The sequence below is a fragment of the Thunnus thynnus genome, chromosome 22 (genome assembly GCF_963924715.1).
Source record: "Thunnus thynnus chromosome 22, fThuThy2.1, whole genome shotgun sequence".
Taxonomy (NCBI): Eukaryota; Metazoa; Chordata; class Actinopteri; order Scombriformes; family Scombridae; genus Thunnus; species Thunnus thynnus.
Window position 1 is genome coordinate 8,347,132 of NC_089538.1, and position 22,936 is coordinate 8,370,067.

The 22,936-nt window shown below is 40.3% G+C and overlaps 3 protein-coding genes and 6 non-coding genes across 18 annotated transcripts in view; all 9 read left to right on the forward strand.

Annotated features, from left to right (window-relative positions):
* Positions 1-162: 162 nt before the first annotated feature.
* Positions 163-10,610, forward strand: b3gat3 (beta-1,3-glucuronyltransferase 3 (glucuronosyltransferase I)). Of its 2 annotated transcripts, XM_067579632.1 has the most exons (10): positions 163-350; positions 698-805; positions 1,133-1,313; positions 1,415-1,598; positions 1,700-1,861; positions 2,004-2,090; positions 2,442-2,645; positions 2,916-3,008; positions 5,878-6,087; positions 10,522-10,610. In XM_067579632.1, the coding sequence occupies exons 2-9, from the start codon at positions 712-714 to the stop codon at positions 5,878-5,880; spliced, it is 1,008 nt and encodes a 335-aa protein (XP_067435733.1). In that variant the 5' UTR covers positions 163-350; positions 698-711; the 3' UTR covers positions 5,881-6,087; positions 10,522-10,610. The 2 variants fall into 2 exon arrangements, with proteins under 2 accessions (XP_067435733.1, XP_067435732.1); XM_067579631.1 differs by lacking the exons at positions 5,878-6,087; positions 10,522-10,610 and having other exon boundaries at positions 2,916-4,729.
* Positions 10,611-10,623: 13 nt separating this feature from the next.
* On the forward strand, positions 10,624-15,007 carry sb:cb1058 (uncharacterized protein LOC394209 homolog). Its single transcript, XM_067579633.1, has 2 exons — positions 10,624-11,318; positions 13,580-15,007. Exons 1-2 carry the CDS (start codon positions 10,626-10,628, stop codon positions 13,706-13,708), a joined length of 822 nt encoding a protein of 273 aa, XP_067435734.1. The 5' UTR covers positions 10,624-10,625; the 3' UTR covers positions 13,709-15,007.
* Positions 15,008-17,491: 2,484 nt separating this feature from the next.
* LOC137174793 (uncharacterized) overlaps positions 17,492-22,936 on the forward strand; it is a 41,186-nt gene continuing 35,741 nt past the window's right edge. For 2 of the 9 annotated variants that reach the window (XR_010925464.1, XR_010925465.1), the window contains exons 1-9: positions 17,511-17,555; positions 18,127-18,163; positions 18,408-18,439; positions 18,878-18,921; positions 19,104-19,160; positions 19,344-19,399; positions 19,785-19,831; positions 20,027-20,075; positions 20,280-20,342. The gene's annotated coding sequence lies outside the window, so the exon portion shown is untranslated. The other 7 variants (XM_067580272.1, XM_067580274.1, XR_010925471.1 and 4 more) reach the window with 7 other exon arrangements.
* LOC137175269 (small nucleolar RNA SNORD29) lies at positions 19,878-19,942 on the forward strand. The gene has a single exon (XR_010925597.1). It is a non-coding gene; the product is annotated as a small nucleolar RNA SNORD29 (small nucleolar RNA).
* LOC137175271 (small nucleolar RNA SNORD30) lies at positions 20,135-20,204 on the forward strand. Its single transcript, XR_010925599.1, has one exon. It is a non-coding gene; the product is annotated as a small nucleolar RNA SNORD30 (small nucleolar RNA).
* LOC137175280 (small nucleolar RNA SNORD22) lies at positions 20,409-20,534 on the forward strand. Its single transcript, XR_010925608.1, has one exon. It is a non-coding gene; the product is annotated as a small nucleolar RNA SNORD22 (small nucleolar RNA).
* LOC137175273 (small nucleolar RNA SNORD31) lies at positions 21,209-21,281 on the forward strand. The gene has a single exon (XR_010925601.1). It is a non-coding gene; the product is annotated as a small nucleolar RNA SNORD31 (small nucleolar RNA).
* On the forward strand, positions 22,617-22,688 carry LOC137175275 (small nucleolar RNA SNORD31). The gene has a single exon (XR_010925603.1). It is a non-coding gene; the product is annotated as a small nucleolar RNA SNORD31 (small nucleolar RNA).
* LOC137175278 (small nucleolar RNA SNORD31) lies at positions 22,850-22,922 on the forward strand. Its single transcript, XR_010925606.1, has one exon. It is a non-coding gene; the product is annotated as a small nucleolar RNA SNORD31 (small nucleolar RNA).

Below are 22,936 nucleotides of genomic sequence, written 5' to 3' on the forward strand. Positions count from 1 at the left end.
GGAAATTGATGTATGTCTTCATATAATATACTGAAGGGTACCTATAACATTTTCCCATTTATTTTTCTACCAGAAAAAGGTATTAATATATTGTAATCAAACATGTGTTGCATCCATGCGGAACTATTTGTGTGCTTGCATGTTTTGAGGGGTCTCCTTAGTGCGTGGCGCTAAAACCGGAAGTTGTTGGTGCATTGCTGCAAAGAAAAAAAAAATGTCCAAGCTAAGCTGAATGAATGGATGTTTTGATGCACTGAGGTGTCTTTTTCTCACATTAATCCAAGATGACATAAAGGTTTAAGCTCATAACTGTCTGTAGCGCTTCTGTCTTCCGCCATTTCCCGCCTTTGGTGAGTGTTTCAACATGAAAGTTATTTACTGTTAAATCATAGCTTAGCTGACACTGACTTACCCTCCAGTTACATGTATTTTCATATTAGCCGACCTTCTCAGCGATAGCGCACACTAACCCATCTTTAGCCTCTACGTTTCTGCTTTTAGCCTCGCAGAAATTAGCATAATTTTCCTGAATGGCAAAGTTATTCAGCTAAACGTTGAGATACTGAAATTTGGCACATTTTAATACATTTAAACAGTTTTAGGTGTTTATGTTAGCATGTCCGAGACACAAATAAACAATTAAAGTAAAATAAGTCAAAAATGCTTTGTATCTAGTAACATTTAGTCACCCTTTCAGCTGGTCTGGGTACCATGGCAACCAGGATGAAGCTGAAGCTGAAGACTGTGTTTGTGCTCTACTTCATGGTCTCCCTCCTGGGCCTCGTCTATGCACTGATGCAGCTTGGTAAGTGGACAAGACCTGATCCATTAGCAGTGGAGGAAAAACTGTGTTCATCAATGCATCAATTCTGTCTGAATGTGGAGAAGTGAAGAAATGTGGGTAAAATTCTAGTTACTGTGGTACAAATCAAATCAGGGCCAAACATCTCACGGCACACTCCTCTACAACAGTACAGATAGATGGATAGTTTGACATATAATAAAGGAAGCATACAGTTAAAAATGAAAGGATAAAAACAACTTTTTTCCAATCAGACACAGCAGATTAAAAATGTTAAAATTCCTTGCTTTTGTACATAAAACCGTCTGTTTTGTTCCTAATGTTATGCAGGTCAGCGCTGTGACTGCACAGAGCACGACATACCTAAAGACCGTACCATATCTCGGCTGCGGGGGGAGTTGCACCGTCTTCAGGAGCAGATGAGGAAGTCGGAGGCGACCAAACAGCCTCAGAAACAGCCAGCCAAGCCCACCCTTCCCACCATCTTTGTCATCACCCCGACATACGCAAGGTAGCCTGACGGGCAGATTTCCTAGCTACGTTTTCTGCTCACTACCCTCCATTTCATTTTCACACCCAAACACACTGTCACTGTGTTTTCTGTCTGTCCAGGCTGGTGCAGAAGGCTGAGCTGACTCGTCTGTCTCAGACCTTCCTCCATGTTCCTCAGCTTCACTGGATCGTGGTGGAGGACTCTCCGCACAAGACTCCTCTGGTGACCGACCTCCTGGTCAAGAGCGGCTTGACCTACACACACCTACACATGCCCACCGCCAAGGACCGCAAATTGCAGGAGGTGGGTGGAGACAGGACAGCATCGCACATTTAAACATTCTCCTCATTTAATTATGAACAGTTTTAACAATTATCAGTCTGAATTCTTTTTCTCCACACCAGGGTGACCCCAGCTGGCTGAAGCCTCGCGGAGTCGAGCAGAGGAACGAGGGTCTCCGGTGGCTCAGAGAAGACAGAAGGGCTCAGCAGGGAGGATACAACCAGCAGGGAGTGGTTTACTTCGCTGATGATGATAACACGTACAGCCTGCAGATATTTGAGGAGGTGTTTATTTTTAGGATTTCTCAGCAGGAACTAGTTTAAGTTGTCACTGATGTCTGCAAAGTCTACAGCTGAGGACGCGTGTGAGTGTTAAATGTGCCGTGACTGGAAAAGGAAAACAAATGTTCCTCTTGTCTCGTGTCAGATGAGGAGTACCCAGCGAGTGTCGGTTTGGCCGGTGGGGCTGGTTGGAGGGATGAAGTATGAGAGGCCTGTGGTGGAAGGAGGAAAGGTAGGTGTTGTTATGACAGTTGTGGAACTAATGACGCTGTAATCAAATCTCATGACTTGTGTTAGTTAGTTTTCATCTGACTTTGGATTAAAAACACATGCTCTGTTTAATTATCTCTCCTTTCATCCAGCTGTTCTGTGGTAACTTTCTTTGTCTGCATTGTTTTGTCCTGCACATGCACACTTATACATAGCCGATTAGAAACCTGGTTGCATGTATACTGTACATGGCCAAGAAATCTGTGTTCTCCAGGAGAAATCTAGTATGCCTCTTAATACGTCATCAGAAACACTGAAAGCAGATTATCACCAACTAGAGTATTTTGTTTGTATTTTTGATGATTGTTCTTAGGTGATTCGCTTTCATACTGGTTGGCGTCCCAGTCGCCCCTTCCCCATGGACATGGCCGGCTTCGCTGTGTCCCTCAAACTGGTCCTGGCCAATCCGGAGGCTTGTTTCGATGGAGATGCACCAATGGGTTTCTTGGAAAGCAGCTTCCTTCAGGGATTGGTTACCATGGATGAACTGGAGCCCAAAGCGGACAACTGCTCTAAAGTACGAGTGTGTGTGTGTGTGTGTGTGTGTGTGTGAGAGTGAGAGACAGTAAAACTTGTAAATCATCAAAAAGGAAAGCTGGGAAAGTCCAAAATGTATGAAATACTGAATATATTTATAATATGGTCTTTGTAGACTAGTTACATGTATTATAGAAACTGGAAAGAGGTTTTTCAGAGGTTAATTGGGACATGAAATGTGTGATTTTAGGCACAATTTTGTATTTGATTTTATATCCATTCATTTCGCGTGTGTGTGTGTGATTTGTAGGTCCTTGTGTGGCACACACGGACAGAGAAACCCAAGATGAAGAGAGAGGAGGCTCTGCAGGCTCAGGGACTGGGTTCAGACCCGGCTGTGGAGGTCTGAGGAACACTAACACACACAAACACACGCATACACACACACACACACACACACACACACACAGCCTACTCTGCTGTTTAATGCTGCATATGTTACTGCGTTGTAAATACTGTAAAAAAAAAAAAAAAGAAGAAGAAAATATTGGTTAGAGGTGACATTTAAATTTACCTGGTTTTGACTGTCTGTTTTTTTTGTGTGTGTCGGGTAAAATGTAATGTGAGTGTGTGTGTGTGTGTATTGAGTGAGTGTGTGTGTTGTTGCAACTGTGCTGACTGTACGTTAGTGTATATATCAGTCTCCTTAGGTCTCCCTTAGTTTTAGTGAGTTAGTTAATTCGTCTTTGTCCAGCAGTGAAGAGGATGAGGAATCTGGAGTTGAAATAATCACCAGATGGGGGCGCCAGTCTTATATTTTGCAGAGCCATGCTGTCACACAACCGGTCCACTTTTGATTATAGCTGGATTATTATGTATCATTGGTAGAGTTTTACATGTTTACTTGTGCTCAGTGGAAATCCTACGGTGTCACTCATTCTTGATAGCAGTTAGATGTTTTTTTTATGGTGAACTACACCAGGTCTGGCTCAGCTTCCTGTTTCTGTCCCCTGTAATGGTTCCTGTACCTTCATCAGTGCAGCCACCAACATCTTGACCAATTTTTGACTGAGATACAACAACGGAGCACTTTATTCATGCATGGCTTCTGTTTTTGCGTGATTAGTCCCTATAAATCTGTATTTTCAGCCATATAGATACTTAGAATTTTTTTTTTTTAAACACACGCCAAAAACGACATCATCATCATACGCATGATAATAATCCTTCTGCAACACGTGTAATCACAATGTGGTAATTTGCTGTCAAGATAATAGTATTGTAGAGCAAAGATAGTGCCAATTTTTTGACAGTAAACATTATCCATTACATAAACAGCAGCTACAAAATGCATCAAACTGGGGAAAAAATCCAACTAAATAGTCGTTGCCTTGTCTTTATCTCACTCTCATACACTTGTGTTACAGGCACAACTGGTGCAACTTAGCAACACCGTCCTGCAACACAAACATAACAAATACGGATATGCGGAGGCTCCACACCCTGTGTAGTCGTAGAGATAGAGCTCAGAGCGCAAAATGCTGGTTAAAGCACGACACTAGTTCCAACTAGCATTTTTATATGTATATTTTTAGTGATGCTTTTTAGAAATCATAAGGTTTGTGGTATCCATTTAGAAGCCACAAATAAGAGAACAGCACTACTGAATATAAATTCCTTATGCAATAACAGAATACAAAACACACCGTCCGTGTTACATCTCCACACTTTGATGGTCAGAATAACACTTCAATTTGCCTTTAACAGGCAGGAAATCCCTGGTACTTTACAGTAGCTGTATTTCACAACTATGTTTGACCAAAAAAAAAAGCTTCAAATATAAAATGAACTACTCGAGCTGTGCTTGATTATCTGCCACAACATCCTCAGAGGTTGGATGAATGAAGAGCAAAATAACCCAAAAGCTCAAAAAGTGCTTTTTGGCTACTGTTGTATGATACTGTAAAAAACAGCTAGTGCCTGCTTATGTGTAATTAGTGCCTGTAAGTCAGTTCTCTACTGGTGTATAATGTATTTATTACTGTAATCAATTGTTCCTTACATTGTACAATGTGATAATGTTTGTCCCTGGCCTTGACAATAAACCTAGATCATGTAAAACAAGTTTTGTTATTGTTTCTTGCTCTTTTTAAATTTCAGTGATACTTGTTTGTCAGTAATTGTCTTTAACTCCTCAAGTGTTTCCTGGCAAAATCATTAATAATTACTATAATGCAGTAATACAGCAGCTACTCAGACAGTTACATTGGGGCGGCTGTGGCTCAGGAGGTAGATCAGGAGGTGGTCGCCCACCAATCAGAGGGTCGGTGGTTCGATTTCCGACTCCTCCTGCCTGCATGTCGAAGTGTCCTTGGACAAGATACTGAACCCCAGTTGCTCCTGATGGCTGTGCCAGCACCTTTCATAGCATCATTGTGTGAGTGTGTGCGTGAATGTGAATGAGCAGCAGAAACATTGTAAAGCACTTTGGATAAAAGTAATATATAAATGCAGCCATTTAAACATTTGGCACTCATTCAACTTTGAATGTTTCTATAAGTATGAGCTCATCACACCCCCAAACTAAAATACCTTTTATGGTTCCCGTGAAAGATTAAATCCAATAATGAGAGTCCTTACTGATGCAAAATAAGAGGCATTGTGAAGCTTCCTCAGAATCACTTTCCTTGAGTTTCACCTTTGTTACAGTCTTATTAAAGGGTCAGTCCACCCAAATTAAGTAGTATCTTGTCATGCAGCCAGTTTTAGTTTGACTTGTCCAGATTTATCCAGAGATATCAGCCTCTTGGACTTCATCCAGGTGTATGAAATTTTATTTGAAAAACAAAACAAAACAACAAATTGGGTAAATGGGCCACTCTTCGGACCATCTCAGACTGGGAAGTTGCAAGTTACAAGAGTAGCAAGGTGTTTGTCACTTTTTTCTCATGTGACACAGTTAGGATTTGTTAAAACGTTGCTGACTCAGCCAAGAACTTGAATATCTGTCTGGATTGTGCGCTGAATGTGCTTTATTGAAACCCAGCCAACAGCACGTCTGTTCTCTGTCTGTATATGTCAGGTAATATATTTCAGTAGCCTGAGGCAGCTCTGACTTAACAGTGTCACACTGTCATGTGTCTCTTTAGTGCAGTTTTTGGCTTCTCTCTCTTTACTTTCTTTACCTGATTTTTTTCTGTAATCACCACATCACAGTCAGCACTAATCATCCAGCTGCAGCGCTCAAACCCTAACTTGTTTCTGTGTGACAGTGACCATGGCAACCTGCTCCCAGCGTCCTCTACCGTCATCGATGATTACCCATGTCTCAACACAGCTGAGGTTTCTACAGGCCTGTGTGATTGACAGCTGTTACGCCCTCTCCAGATGAAAGTCGCCCACTCGGTGACTATACATGGAGCCTTAGGGAGGTGTGAGCCTACCTCAACACACAATACACTTTGATGAAGGTGCACTGGGAGGTGAGTAAGAGGAGATGAAGTCAGAGTCAGACCAACACTATGTTTAATCCACGATGATTCATCCACAGACACATATACAAGTGCATTTGCGTACACACCTGTAGACTACTTTTGACACTAGAAAGTAGTTTTATTACTGTCTGTAACCTTTAAATTATCAACTACACTGTCATGCTTTCTCAAATTATTACACTTCATGTAATGTGTATGTTTGACTGTGTGTGTGTGTGGTTTTTTTTTCTTTCCCCAATCATGTGTGGTCACAGTTGCACAGTATGCATGTGTGAGCATGTACATGAAGGCGTGTGGGTACTGTACATTCTGACGCTGACCTTACAACAACAGGCATGGAGATAATTAGCCAACACACACATACATACACACTAAAACACACACTGCTCCCACTCCCAGTCCCACCCAGACACGGTGTTTACTAACCAAATAGCAAGATAACATTCAGTAACACCATGCTAAATCATTTTATCTATATGTATGCATACTTTCCATTAGCTTACACCACCCTAAGAGTAGTGTTTTGGACACATTAGTGGATATATTTATTCTTCTTCAAGTGGCAGCCATTTTGAACTTGGGCCATAGTACACTTCAAAGCAAAGCAAAACACTTACAGATGTTATTTAGACATGAATTATAATGAATAATTTAATGTTTTAAAATAATAGTTGAAAAAGGGAGGGTAAAGTATAAAGATTTATTCATGGGGACGTGCAAATAAAGAATTTTTATGCCTTTAATGCATGGTTTTATGGATGTTTTATAGTTGTTAATGAGTTACTAACGTGAGAAGGCCTTTTAATGTCATCCAAAAGTCATTAAATGTCATCTGACCAGACAATTTGACAATGTATGGTACTCAATTTTGTTTTGTTAAGTCAGGAACATTCATTAAATTAACTCACTTTCATGTTCTTCTAACAAAACCTATGATCTTACTCATCTGCCTTGAACTGACAAAAAAATGTTTTGAGGTTGAGGCAATTTTATTCGTGCCTGACTGATATATCGGAGGGTTAGTGTGGGGTTATCACAGATATATATACATATATATTGGTGTGTATGATGACTAGAACCAAGAGTTTTGAGGCTGGTATCAATATTTGAGAGTTTAAAAAGTCTTAACTATGTATGTGCTGCTATTTGTGTTATAACATAGATATTTCTGATTTGACAACCGTGGCAAAAATGTACTGGGAGGGATATTTAACTGTCACAAATTAAACTTGTGAGTGCTTTTTGATGGACAAGTCAAGTTATGTAATGATGACACTGAATGGTGACTGACTGAACGACGTGGCCGACAGGACAGCCCAACAGTAATGTATCTTGTAAAAAAAAAAGGAATATCAGGTGATATACTGTATTGTTATCAGATATTTATTGTTTTTAAGTATCAATGTGGTTTGTAGAGCTACAGGTAGGAAACTAATTAAAGGGTTGTCATAAATGTAAAACATCTGAACACAAGAGAGAATTTTAGGAAGAAATGACAAACATATTCTCAACTTGTTTTAATGAATGTTCATCATTCACGTGTGTTATGAAGTGTGTCAGAAGTTTGTATATTGAAGGTGGTTGGATGCTCAGCCTGTGAGGTGAAAGTTGAATTGAAAGTCACATCTCTGCCCTGCAGGTTTATCTATTATGACAGCTGAGGACATTCATGGTTAATAAATGACAGGCTCTGATACCAGAATAGGATGTTTGCTTCTGGTGGTTTGTGAGCTGAAATGTTGCCTGTGTGTGTGTGTGTGTGCAGGCATGTGTATCTCATGTTTGTGTTACAAGTTTTCAATCAGAACTTGATCTCTAATTCAATAGAAAGAGGAGGTGTGTGTGTGTGTGTGTAAGTAGAAAGAGTCCAGACATAAAGAGAGAGTCCTTCACGGTGAGAGTGCTTTACTGCATGTGTGTGTGTGGTTTTTTTTTTTTTTTTGGTGTGTGATTTGGTGACGACAGAACAGCAGGTTCGGGCAGGGTTGGCATGCGTGACGTTGTGTGTGAGGGGAGTATCCTGAGCTCCCGGCTCTCAGTCATTCACTCAGGCTCTCTCTCACACACACACACACACACACACAGAGGAGATATTGCTCACCGGTGCTGACACACACACACACACACACAGAGGGAAAAGAGACAACAGCAAGAGATCAGGTAAGACTTGCAACTCCTTCTTTTCAGCATTTTGTCTTATGTTGAAAGAACTGCTTAATGCTACATTATGACATACTTTTACATTTAAATATGATGTGTCTTTAAGATACTTTAAAAGGGAAATCAACATTCACTTAACAGCTCTCTTTCTTCTATTTCCATTACATGACATTAAGTTAAATTGATCTGATTTTCCGAGCATTAACCTGCTTGCTGCTCTATTACTCATTTTGTTTGCTTTCTCTGCATTGTCAACATTTTGTCATTGAATTTTAAAAGCAGGTCTGCAGCTCTCTCCTTTTGTCTTTGTGTTTCCTTTTCACATTCACACTCACCTTTGTTTTTTTCTTCTCCTCCTGTTCAGTAATCTATCTTTACTTTGTAATCTGAGCTATTGACGGAGTATGCAGATTGTGTGAAGTGTTACCTACACCTGGCATATCTGTGCCTGCTTCACACATATCTCACAGAGAGAGTTTATCACTGGACACAAAGCAGGGATCTTAATCACTAAGGCTCACATAGGAAACTTCACCTTACTTTAAGGCATATTTGGGAGTAGAACTAAATGTATCCTGGTATGTCTGTCTTCCTTAAAAAGGAGTTTGGCACTATGGGAAACATGCTTAGTGTTGGTATATTAACTTATGATGTTTTGGTCTAAATGACCTTCATCAGGTATATAACAAATTAAGTAAAGATGGCATTCTTCTTAAAGGAGTAGTGAGACAGTCACTGAAAGTCACCACTCCTTGCAAAGAAATAGTCTGACTCATTTCCCCCCCAACCCATCCAGAAAAAAAAACCTACAACCTGTTGCATTTGCACTTTAGTGTCTGTATAAATTAAACAATGTATATACTGTAGCACATTAATTAGTGAGCTTTTGAGGTGCTGATTAGCAAATTTTGCATCTTTGGACAACTTGGCTACCTGTTTCCTCCTATTTACATCGTTTATGCTAAGCTAAGCCAATCAGCTGCTGGCTATAGCTTCATATTTAACGGACACATACAGTCTAAGAGTGGTATCAATCTTCTCATCTAACCTTCAGCAAGAGGGTGAAAATATAATTCCCAAAATGTCAAATCATTTCTTGCAGCGTGAACTGTTGAGTCCTTGTCTTTGCAAAAGATGCTGTAGGTTTTCTTTCCTATAAATGGAAAACCGTAGGGTGACGATAAATAAGTAACTATAATAAGCAACTATAATTGTGAATCTTTTCACGATTCATGTCAAATGTAGATACAGACAGGAAGAATCAGAAGTGTAATCCATTAGAGCAGTATTTGTGCAGGAATGTAGGGTTGGTGAGTGAAAAGGTTTAAAGGGTCATTATCATTGAATCACTTCTGCACTTCTCTCTTTAGGTCAAAACCATAAAGTATGTTTCATTTCTTGTGACAACCAAATCAGTGATGTCACATCAGGTGACAAACACCTGTTGTGACATCATTGACACCCCTGTTTTTTAGTCTACACCAACTTTTGAGTTTGGCTTCTTTTCATATCTGTTAAAATGGGTGAATTTGGTACAGTACCCTTTTAACATAATTGAGAACGGGACAACAGTTAGGCTGACATTGACATTGATAGTTGATCAATATGATGTAATTGATTTTGGCTGCCGTTCAGCCTCCAACTGGCCAAATCAGTGTCAAAGTCTGACTCTGTGTTTGCATGTGTGTGTTTGTCTTCAGTTGTAAGAACATTGTGTCTCAAGTTTTGACATCCAGTTATCATCACAACCCTGATAACACTGACTCTGACCTCCAGCCTCAATAACACACACACACACACACACACACACACACACACACACACACACACACACACACACAGACACACACTAGTGGTACAAAACTGCAAAAGCCGATAGTTATTTTGCTTCATGAGCGTCTTGTGACAGATTGCAAGGCAGATACTGTATGTAGCTCAGAGCACAGAGCATACCATTCACAGTAGCATCTACACAAAACATCTACACATACTTTAAACATGCAGACACACACACATAGCCATGACATTGACATTAGATTTGGAAATATCTGCCATCTGTGGTCATTTTATGGCCTTCTCTCCACTTTTATCTCTTTTTTATTGTCTGTCACCTTTCCTGAACTTTGACTAATATGAAATTTGACAGTGGCTATGAAATGATTAAGACTGTGTGTGTGTGAAACAGGGAGACCCAGAGAGTGTAGTTGAGGGTAGGATTATATACCGGCTTTAAACTAATCTCTCTTGCTCCTTCTCTTTCAGAAGTAACAAAAAAAGCCAGCGAGAAGAAAACGTGTGTGTGTGAGGGAGCAACAGAGGGCACAAGAGGTGAAAGAGAAACAAGAAGAGACAAAAAAAGAGAGAAGATGACAATTGGCAAGAGCTCCAGGAAAAGCTCAGTGCGGAGCTCCATCCGGGCCCCAAAGTTTCTGGACAAATCCAGCGGCTTCTATGGTCGTCTTGATGAGCCTGAGACCACCGGAGAAGGGGAGGAGGTGGGCGGGTTTGAAGTGGAGGAAAGGTGGGATGGGATGGATGATGGCAGCAGAGAGGGGGTAGTTGTAAGCAGCTCGAGCCCAAGTGTGGTGCACATTCCTGGGGCAGATGAAAGGGAAGAAGCCGAGGCATTCGACTTAAATGAAGGGATGATGGAAGACGACGGCAAGAGTCTCCTGCGCAGGAAACCTAGCCGCCGCAGCAGCAGGTGGAGAAGAAGCTCCAGGAGGAAGCAGAAGGAGGAGAGAGCTGAGGATGACACAGCCAGAGATGAGAGGCCCAGCCTGGGCACAGAGAGACTAGATGACAGCCTAGTCCTGGAGGACACCAGGGTGATGATTGAGGTAGAGATGGAGAAACTGAAGATGATGGAGGGAGAAAATGAGAAGGCAGGAAGAGGGAAGGAGCCTGCGCTCGTTCACTTTCCGGTTCGAGAGGAGGCAGACGACCAGGTCCTGATCAGAGACAAGAGGGGGAGAGAGGAGGAGGGGGAGGAGGAGAGGAGGATGAAGAGGGAGCAAGAGGAGGGGATGAAGGTGGTGAAGAGGAAGAATTACCGCAAGGTGAGAGAAACAGAAACTGACAGAGGCAGATAGACAAAGGAATAGAAAATGAGAGCCTTGTATTGTTTCTGTAATTTTGTTATCAGCATATTGCATAAGAAAACTTTTATCAACTTCTGCTTTCAAAAGCCTCTGTATCTCACATTTAAATAATTTCCATATTCAGATTTCCCTCACCTGGTTAAACTTTAAACCCCTCAAGGTTACATAACAGAGTCCTGAGAGTTTGTGGAACAGAGGGGTAAAGTTCTCCCTCGACATCCTCCACATACTGCACACTGGGGCTATTAATCACCATGGAAACTATCATATCGCCTTAATAATAGACTTCCACCGTGCAGGGTCAAGGTACAGTGGTCATTGGTGCATGTCACCAACACATTAGGTAACCTCACAGGATTTTTCCTTTGCGTCATGTTTAATGACATGAAAACATTAAGCTGTAACAGAGGTTTCACTAACATAAGTGGAACAGCTGTGCAAGTAAACTGGTGTAAGTGTACCGTACTGTATGTACCTTCACCTGAATCACATGTTTCTAAAGATTTTCTGCTTCCATTGAATCGCACATACACATAGGGGACATTCCTGTGCCTCCTATATCATGTGCTTTGATCAGTGGAACGAAGTACGGCAGTGTTGACCTGCCTACTAAACCCACACCATAAACATTCCACTGCTGTTAACCAATCAGCTGCACCCTCGGGCCTCGGAGTCTGACCTGCCGTGAGATTACAAGACAGTCATAGCAAAGAAACTCAGTTTGTCCGCAGAACTTTCGTTTCTGTGTATAAGGGTCAGCAGAATATGTTGAAAAATGAGCGTCTCTGTAGCTTAGAAGTGCTGGTTGTAAATTAATATTTGTGAATGGCACAAAATTACCAGTTACAATAGCAACAGCCTTAGGGTAGTGGTTCCCACCCAGGGGGTCGGAAAACCTCCAAGATAAATGGGAGGGGTTGCAAAAGTATAACCAGGGTGATGGATATTTGTTCTGGGTGGAACTGAAACAATATGTCATGTAAGAGAAATGGGTTATGCTGTATTTTCATCAGTAATTTCCTTGGAAAGAACTATGTAATTAATGGTGTTCAATTGGTACTTGGTCAGTGCACAGCAGGTCAGCTGAACATGCATGTCTACAAGGGAGCATACAACTAACATATATGGGGAGTAGAGTTTCCACTAATGAATAAGTAATAAATAGAAAATTCCTCTAGAGATCAACAGCCACTTATAAACACAACTAACTAAACTCTAACTAAAAGTCTCAGAACTTTGTCTCCATTTCCCCTTTAATCAGTACTAAACTATAACGTTCTTTAAAGGAAACTTCCAAGGAAATTAATAGGAAAATACAGACCCATAAATTAAGTGATAGAAAGGAAGAGAAAGGATCAAAATTATAACAGAAATGTCCCACAATCTCAGCATTTTTGGCCATTAGCCATTTGCCGATAGTGGCTGTAGTCATGGCAATGTCAGTCGGTCAGCTGGTTCACCACTGTGGTCCAGACCTCAACAACTATTGGATGTATTGCAGTTACAAGTGTGTACATCAGTCTTGGTCCCCAGAGGATGATTCTGAATGATTTTGGTGATCTGACGTTTCCATGAGTGCTGCCATGAGGTTGACGTTTGAGGTTTTTAGTGAAACGTCTCAACAACTATTGGATGGATTGCAAGAAGATTGGTAGTAACATTCATCATGTCCCCCTCATGAAGTAATCAACTCACTTAGTTACCCTTCACCTTTCTGTTAGTGCCATCATCAGGTCAACATTTTTATGTGTCCAATACTTTGGTTTATGACAAAATACTCATTATATTCTCGTTAGCCTCAGCTATACTTTGTGTTTAGTCCTAATTAGCAAATTTTAGCATGCTAACATGCTAAACTAAGTCGGTGAACATAAACATTATACCTGCTTAACATCAGCATGTTAGCATTGTCACGGTAAACATATTAGCACCCCGACATTAGCATTTAGCTCAACGCTCTGCCTAAATACAGCCTCACTTAGCTGCTAGCGTAGCCGTAGACAAATTTCTCCTTCGTCAGCAGCAGTACAACACAACATAACCTGCTTTCACCTAATCTATGTGTCTAATATCTCTACAGAACTGTAATGATACTGTGGGATGGATATTTAAATGTGCTCTCATTCGTGATTCATACATAGTAATTATTTTAGGTCAAGCATATGTCTGATAATCTATTTGGCATACTGACCTTTATGTGTTTCTTTTAAACTCATCAGGCCTTGGACAGAGCGTTTCGTCGCGGCTGGGAGGCCTTCATTACCAACCTCTACAGTGTCACCCTCACGCCTGTGACATCATCATCCTCACCATCATCATCTTCACGTTCATCAATGAGGAAAAAGTAGAACTAGAGAGCGACATGGACAATTACCCCAAACCATTTCTAAATATCTTGTATGCTGAAATCCTGATGCAGTGTTTCGGACAATCTCGCCTGTATGACATTTACCTTCACTGGGGACTTTTACAGTCACATGATGTGTTTCAGTCATGCATAAGGCCTCGGAAACATTTCAAACAAATTATTTATGTTATTTAGAGTTTTAATTACTCAGCATCAAGTTTACTGCCTAGTAATGCAGATTGTTAGTTTGACTGTGGGAGCCGAGCTGTTGATTTTACAGTGAAGTCGATGTGACTGGCTTGAACGGAAAAGTTCTGTCTTTAGGTGACTGAGTTCAGCTGCTTCTGGGTCCCTTATTCTATGTTGCTAATTTCAGATTTTAGCCAGTGGTGTAAGCAAGTCTTAACATCTTAGCGCCTTACATCATGTCCACTATTAAGAGCTCTGCTTCCTTTGGTTTAGCACTATGAAACTAGTAAAAAGTGTTGATGTGTAACCAAAAAAAAAAAAAAGGAACATTTTCAGCGAATCGCAATGACTGATTAGTGGACATGTGTTCTGGAAATATTAACATTTCTGTATGTTAATCATTGCTTTCTGGCAGCTAATCATTAATGAGAAGAGTCTGGGGGACACACAAATCACTTCAGATTTTACCAGTTGTAACCCTTTAAACACGTGGTTTTTCCTATCTGTGTGTGCACAGAAATAATATAGGACAGCTTGTCTGTTTGACTTCCTCATGAGATAAAGTTTATCTCTCACTGTGTGTTTTTATGAAGGTCGATTAACCTGAAGAGACGAGAGACAGGATAGTGTTTGCATGTGAGAGAAAGCAAAACTGAAGAAAATAGTTTATAGTCATAAATCAATGTCAAAAACAAGACCAATTGTATGTCTTTTTATTGTTACAGTTGCATCTGCACATCACACGTGTTTTCATTTGAAAAGAGTACCCCAACCTAAAGGTCAAATAGTATTCAAGAACTAAACTATAACAGCAACTGGGGACACATAGACAAAATCTAAATGGTCCAGGAGATTTTCCTATGAATCTATGATTAAACCCCACTGAAATGAAAAATATAATGTTTACAATAAGCCTGCTATAATTTCCTGTTGTCCACTACATATATATATATATATATAAATAAATTTTATATTACCCCAAGTGTGGTAAATATAAATGTGGTAATTTTTATAAGAGTCCTTTTTGTATCCTAATCAAAGCCTCTGAAGTCATGGACCATAACAAGAAGCGCTTGTTATGTGAGAGTAAATAAAGACTGAATATATTTTACCAGTTGTATTTTCATGTTTATGTAGAACTGTCACTATGAATATCAATTGAGCTTTCCATATTTTAATTCGCTCATGTCAGAGTCATTATTATATAGACGATATTCAGAATGAATGAGATTTCATACACAGAATTATATCATTGTAAGAGAACACCATGGCAACTGGTGCCATGAATCAATGAGCAGCGTCAAAAAAGTGACTAATGGTAATATGAGGATTTGACTTTTACCTGCTGAACTCATTAGACTTAATTATCTTTAATTTGTCAACAAAATATCTCAGATAGAAACACTGGATATGTCATGACAAGTTGTATATTTTCATCCTGCTCTTATAGTGTGGTGTATTTACAGATGGTCACTATGGGGACATCAGCAGATAAATCCTCTCACAGCTCCTGTGTCTTTCTTACCCAGACTCTCACAGAAGTTTGTATAGTTAATATGTCATTTCAACCATTGAAAATAAAGCAGATGAAACTTTCTATTCCTATATTTATGGTTTTAAAGGGCCAAAACTCCAACACTATTTGTAGTAAAAGAACAGCTTTATGGTGAGACCAACACATTTCAGCTCGCGATCTCTTTATTCCAAGTGTTGCTGGAGTTTGACCCTTTAAAACGGACCCTTTGAACTCCCATGTATCTTGGAGGTAGTTGTCCCTGAAATCCCTACTCTGGCTCTACAGGATCAGGGCATAAAAAAAAACCAAAAAAATAAAATGAAGTTTAAGAATAAGAAATCAGAAGAGGTATGAGCATGTTAGACCCAACTGCAATGAAAGATCTGAGTTTAAATTTAAACAATGCATATAGGATAGATAAATAAGATATACATATATGTATAAGTAGCAATAAAATGATCTGAGGTGAGTAGCTCTATCTTGTGTGTATATATATACAATATATTAACATATTTGTATTGATTTTTTCAAAAAGGATACAGAGAAGAAACACTGCAATGAAAACTGATAAAAAGTGATGTTTTTTTTTTTTTTAAATCACAAAACCTGGTGGTTCTGGGATGCTGGACCATACTGCCACATAATCTTGGCTTTACACTTACACTCACACACAACGTCATATTGAAACCACTTTCCATTTACCATTTCTTTGGTAAGACAGGTCATGCGATATGGTCCAAGCATGGAAAAGTTTGTTATACCAGAGATGCTGCAAACTAGAGGCTATTTGAAAGGCAGGTGGAACTAGATGAACAATGATGGTGGCTGGACAACTGCCTATCAAGTCAGCTGGGCCGAGCATTGTAGCTTCGCTGAAGCAGATATCATGTTTAAAGGTGTTTAAGGGTGCGTTAGGTCAGAGAGTGGTGTGGAGAAGTCTCTAATATAGCTAGTAACAATTTATAAAAATAGTGGAACTAGACAAGCAGGGATGGCGACTGGACTACTCAGCAGACCATGGCATTCAGGTGAAACTGTCTATCAAGCCAGTAGGGCCAGACACTGCAGTTTAGCCTAAACAGATACAGTAAGGCCGTGTTGAGCCACAGAGTATCTTGTCTTTGCTTGGGTACAAGCAGGATGCAAAGGCAGCTTAACCTGTTAAGTGACACTACTATCCCACCTGTGTGACACTTTAGCCTTGGTGGCATCATTTTAAGGATCACTTACACTCATTTTGACTTTTTGGATATAAAATATAAAGATTTACCTTTTAGATGAGACCAGGGTTATGACTGTAATCAAAAGGGTTGAAGACCAGCCAGTAACCTTCTAATTTTGGGTACATTGTTTTCGGGCTTGTGCACAAAAATGAGGTGCCTTTTGAGAGCTTAAAGGTATGATAGGTCTAAACATCATTTAACATTAATACTCTGCTCCCGTAGAAATACTCTCCCAACTTTTTGCACATTTCACTGTGTTTTAATTAGTTTTCTGCCTCCAAAGGAGCATGAAAGAGTATATTTGAGAACCATTGCTGTAAATTGTTCAGCAATCCAGTGTGACAGTTGCGTCTAGATGGTAACCCTATATTTGCGAAACTTTCGCGAGATTTATATGCGTTTTTTCTTCACTGTGCGCGTTGTTTGTCATTATATAAAATAATTATGTTTTATGACGAGACAACGCTGGGGTTAAAGTCTGGGTAAGTTAAGGTACAAAATCGCTTGGAAAGGGCTAAGGAAAGATTATGGTTTAGTAATACCATATTTTAGTGTGTTTGCTGCCACCTCGTGGATATGTACAGTATTTTAAATAAGGGAAATGATGTAGAAAGTGACAAAGACGTTTTTTTCCAAGTGTCTTCATCGTAGAGGATTTTTTTCCTAGGATGGCGAAGTCCTGACCCAACCCTACTCTGCCTCTGATTGGCTTACTCTAATAAACCTAACCAACCCAACCAACGAAGGTAACCAGTACTAGCCAATCAGAGGCAGAGTAGGGCGGGCTATGACTTCGCCATCCTAGGAAACAAAATTGGCTCATCATAGGAGGGCTTGGCGGCTGGGAGGAGTCCTGCAGGCGGACATAAAGCACAGATGCACCCGCCTCTCCTTCCACTTCCTGCTCTCGTCTGGCTGAGGTAAGGGCGCGAATATGTCTCTGCAAATACGTCTCTGTTAACACTCGTTCAGGAACAAACGTTTCCAGTATATTAGATAAAGTAAAGGACCTGAAAAATGCTGCTTTTAATATAAATATACTATACTGCAGTGCAGACTCAGCTGTTTCAACCTGTTGATTTGCTCGAGTGGTGTTTTAGCAGCAACACCGGCCAGCATTAGCTTAAATCCACAACCATCCTGCAGTAACACTGAGTAATTTCATCAGATTGACTTTATACACATGAACGACAACATATTTTCTAAATGTTCCATGTAGTATTTGTTAGAAAAAACAAGCCCAACGTGATTTAATGCCCATTTTTAGAAATGGCCGCTCCTCCTTGTTGGCGGGGCTGCTAGCAGCGTCTCTTAATGATGAAAACTTTCACAGACCTGTACTGAATGACTGTGATTGCACTTTTTTATTCTGATGGGAGACGCTTTCTAAAATAAAGATGCTTTTGAACGCCTCATGCCGTCCTGAGCACGCTGCATGTTAGCGTCATGTTAGCAGCTGTAGCTAAAATATCTGCACACTTTCTCCTCCAGGTGGTGAAGAAACACTCAGAGCAGGCCTGCTGCAGAGGTAATTTCTCCTTTATTCTGTTAAACTGGACACGCATCAGTGTTAAAAGCAAATAAAAGTGATATGATTGGAATAGCATGACATGAAGTCTCATGCTACAATGATGCTCTCTTTGAACTCTCTCACTGAATCTCTTGAGGAAACTTTATTACTCAAAATACTGAGTAGCATGAAACTGCTTATTTAGAAGTGTGCACATGAATCTGCCATTTAAACCCACAAAATGCTTATTTTTGCTCTTCAGGTGTCAGCGGAACATAGTGAAACTCAACAAAGGTAATTTAAAAAAAATATTCTGAATATTTTAATTATACCTTTATTCTCAGTTAATTTCAGTTCAGTAACTTTTCTATTGACCAGCCTTTAGTTAATCATACTTAATTTTTTACTTTTCATTTATATTGAAACTCAACGTGCTACATTAAACAACAGTAAATAATGGCTAAGTTAGAAAGGCCTTCCTGAACAGAGGTTTTTGGCCTTTTTTTTTTTTTTGAGTCTGGGGTCTATTCAAGGCGCTCAGTGCTGCAGTGATGAATCTCTGAACTCTCTCTTACTGAATCAGCCTTTGAAGAAACTTCTTTACCAGATTCTGAGTGGCATACATGGGCTCCAATGAACACTTGAAATTTCCTAAAGTAGTCTTCAGAAATGGTCTCTGACTTAAGAAACTGTTTCCATGGAAACTTGAAGTTTTGTTCTTGTCCTCAACAGATGAGCAGCACTGGTCCAGAAAGCTTAAGGCTCAGCCTTGAAAGGTGAGTAACAAGTACAAAACTCCAGGTCCAAATTCCACAAGGGTCATAACTGATGAGTTTTCAAATAGACAAGCATATGCCTGATTCAAGTGATGCTAGCCTTTTAATCTGATCAGCCCTTTAAGATACTGAAGCTCAGTGTAAACTTGGGTTTTTTGACTAACCGCTGATCGTCTTTGTAGGTCTGTCTGCACGATCTTCTCACTGAACTCACCAAAGCAGCTGAAACATGCACAGAGGTACGTTGGTTTTTTTGAAGACCATATTGTGTCCTGGGGCATAAAAATGATGATTACTTTTAATGACAAGCATATGCCTGAATCTACTGATGTCAACCTTTAATCTGATTGCCCTGTGATGGAGCTTGTATTAAATCTTTAATTCCTAAGCTTTAGATTTACTTATTGCTGTTTCTCTGCTAGGTGGGAGTTTGACTAGAGGTTTGAGGAAGGATGCTGCCTGGTGACCATCTCAACATGTAAGTTTCAATGTGATTGTTTTTGTTTTAAAAAAAAAAAAAAAAAACACTTATCAGAAAAACCTTTCCTACCAGGCACCTAAAACATATAAAGGTTTTGGCCAAATCAGAATTAGTCTTTGTTTTGTTTTTTTAGCTAATCTGACCAAGAACCTAATGCTTCCTTAGGGTTCAATGTATGTTGCAGTTTGTTTCCTGCATTCTTAAAATGAAAAATGAGGTGTTTCTGACTGTTTGAAAGGATGACATGGGGTAATACCCATCAAACAGCTGGACGACTAATGTCACATGGCAGTTTGTCACCAAAGCCCTGATCAAACATTAAAGTCTTAAATGTGCCGCCTGAAGTTATTTCTGCTTTGTATTAAGTTGCGTTTCTTTGCAGGATCTCTTCAGCGGATCCTTGAAGATGAGGACACCATTAGTTTCATGGTAAGATTTTATATTTCTAGATTACATGACGTCACCAGTAATGCAGTTCCAATGATGATGATACTTAGCTCACTTTGAACCAATGTGAAACGACATGAACTCCTGAGAAACTGCATTTTAATTACAGCTTCTGTTCCAGTTTAACTCTAAATTAGCTTTGAATTTGTATTGAGTGAACTTGTGTTCTGTTAACAGATGGTGCAGCGACTGCTTCAGCAACATCACTGAGGTGCTCTAGCTGGAGGTAAGATGTCACATGACTGTGGAAATATGTTACCAGTAGCCCAAATTCTCAGACCTGCTGAAAATGATGAGATATATTTGGAATCTCGTTCGTCTGAACTGCTGTTGAGAAATTGAATATCTGACATCAGTGAAGGTCAACAATGAAGTAGTGTGCAACGCTGACATTTTGTGCTCAGACCTGACGGTTTCTTGTCTGTCACAGGTACCTGCCTTTGGACATTTGGGAAGATGCTGTGATCCTCTCTTCCTCCGAGTGTCTTCACAGGTGAGTCTGTCTGTTACACAGTAACATCAAGTCCAAATCAATGAAGGCCACGGTCACATCCGGTTTCCTTCATGATGACACCCGCACATGTCTTACGCCTTGTGTCAACGCTAGACCTGAAAAGGTGGACCCACTGGTGTTGCCTTGGCAATAAGGGGAAAACCTGTTGGGGTTACCAACAGTCTGAATGGGAACAAGCTTAAGATGGGTGTGACAACTGACTTTAGATGTAGTTATGAAAGACTTGATGTGGGTGATTACACAGTTCTGGTATTATTAGACTTGTGTGTTTTAGTTACAAATTGCATCAAATTGAATGTAATTAGTGAAATTTTAGCATCTTGGTGACAAGGATGCACACTAACCTGAACAACTTGTCTGCACCTTTAGGACCAAGCTGCCTGTCAAACTATCCATGAAGCAAGATGATGGAGGTACGTTTTAACCTCAACCACCACAGTCACATGAACACTGTGGAATGCCGAAGGGATGATCTGCCCTAATCAGTCATCTTACCTTCCTGGTACCAAGCTTTCCAACATACCCCTCCATCAGACCTCTATTGGCCCGATAAGACACTGAGAACCCTGGTTTGGGCTATGCCAGGTGTAAGGTGATCTTCCGGTTCCCTCAAAGGAGGTTCTGATGGATTGGACTTTTTGTTGCCTGGATGTATGACTGAAAAATTATGCTGATCACATTCCTAAACAGTAATTCTGTGTACCAGCGGGCAGGTGTAAAGTGTTCATCTTTTTTCCCTTAAACTTTTAGGTTGACAAGTTTTAGAGGTCGTCTGGATTGTTCGAGCTTGTCCCAGAGTTGAGGTAAGCATCTGTCAGTGCTGTCATGTTTACTGGCCTTTCTTGAGTACAAGTGATGAGTTTCTTTTACCGCCCCAGTCTGAAAATTCATGACTGATTGGTACCCCTCTGATCCAGAGACTTCAAGAAATCACCTCCTTCACTAATCGAACTGGATTGACTAAACCCTTTTCTGTTGTTGCAGGTTTGACGCTGTTGTGGTCTGCAGTGTTTGGAACAGTGCTGAAACGCTTGCAACAGGTAAATTGGCAGGTATAACAATGTTTCTGGGATTGCGGAAATGATGATGTCTTACGTCGAAATTTTCAGTCAAGGGGTGTTGCCTCATCCCACCCAGTACTCCTCCTGTTGACCCAGTACGGCACTGAGGACCCTGTCTGCTCCAAGCAGGTGTAAGGTGACCTTCTGGAGTTCTGATGGAGTGAGACAGCTGTGGCATGACTGAAGAAAAGTCACTGATCACAGATCCCAGAATCAAAATTGTACTCTTACAGCCTGTATGTCTGTCATATAACCAGAATGTGCAAGGCAGTGTATCTATTACACACTTTTAATCAGGGTGTTAAGATGGTGGTTTGACACTTAAACCCATAGAAATGCGGAAAGGAAAGTGGGAGTTTCAGGCATCCTTTAACAGTTTAGACATGATCTAACGGGGAATACAGAGGGTGTTATGAATGCATTGTAAAATTTTAGTAGTGTTGGAAACTGCTTGTAAAACTTAATATTGCACCATAGGACCTGAATTAGGAAAGCATCATTCAGGTGTTTAACTGAGCAGATAATACAATGTGCCACAAAATTAAAATGCACATGCATCTATAAATCATGAATAAATGAAGTACACCATGTAAAAGATCTGGGTGGCACCAATTTCAGATACAACCTAATGGCACCTTGACAATCAAAGAGCTGTTTAGAACCATTAAAATGGATCAGACAGTCCAACTTTAAGTGGGTAAGATGTTTGAGACACTATGATACACCAAAACATTAGCAACCAAGAGAATGCGTTGTTTTTTGTGTTCACAAAGGTGAAATTTAGCAATTTCAGATCTGATAGTAAAAGGTTGTAAGTGGACAAATGCTCGACATAATTTAGACAGAAGACATGAAACAAAGGGAAGGGGGGGATGAGCTGACCTGCAGCAAAGATCTTCTGCTGGAACTGAACTGCAGAAGTTGTGGTCATGTGGTATGTGTCTTCACCAGTAGGCTACTGGTGCGCACCATGCTGAGTATAGTTTTGAAAAGTTCGGGTCTTCTAGTTCACCTGTCAATGTTTCTGGTGCATAACGAGATGTTTTTCTTTCAGGTCTGGCAGCATGAAGTCATCACATGCTCTTGGTCTTGTGCTCACTGGCAGCCACAGTTGGTAAGTTGTAGTCTTTTGATTTGGAAGATGTTGATTTCAGAATCTGGAAGTGTTGAATCTTTAAGTGTCCAGTCTTAAAGTAGAAGTGATGAGTTTCTTTTACCGCCCCAGTCTGAAGATTCATGACTGATTGGTACCCCTCTGATCATGAGACTGAAAGCTTCAGTGTCTTAGTCGTATTAGTCACACATTTTAAAAGTACATTCTCGTGTTTCAGGTTTCTGCCCAAACCAGCTGGATTGTTGCTCCACTGCCTGCTGTTTTGGGGTGTACATATGGTAAGAACTTCATACTTAAATTTTCAAAGCTGATGTAGAAATGATGAGTTTCTTTTACCGCCCCAGTCTGAAGATTCATGACTGATTGGTACCCCTCTGATCAAAACTACTGTAGTTCTG

Bases quoted from the DNA above. Each gene is read 5' to 3' on its own strand.
- sb:cb1058 (XM_067579633.1), top strand. From the start codon at position 10,626: ATGACAATTGGCAAGAGCTCCAGGAAAAGCTCAGTGCGGAGCTCCATC. The intron at 11,319-13,579 runs GTGAGAGAAACA...TAAACTCATCAG, and splicing joins AGAGGAAGAATTACCGCAAG to GCCTTGGACAGAGCGTTTCG.
- b3gat3 (XM_067579631.1), top strand. From the start codon at position 712: ATGGCAACCAGGATGAAGCTGAAGCTGAAGACTGTGTTTGTGCTCTAC. The intron at 1,862-2,003 runs GTGTTTATTTTT...GTCTCGTGTCAG, and splicing joins GCCTGCAGATATTTGAGGAG to ATGAGGAGTACCCAGCGAGT. The intron at 2,646-2,915 runs GTACGAGTGTGT...TGTGATTTGTAG, and splicing joins AAGCGGACAACTGCTCTAAA to GTCCTTGTGTGGCACACACG.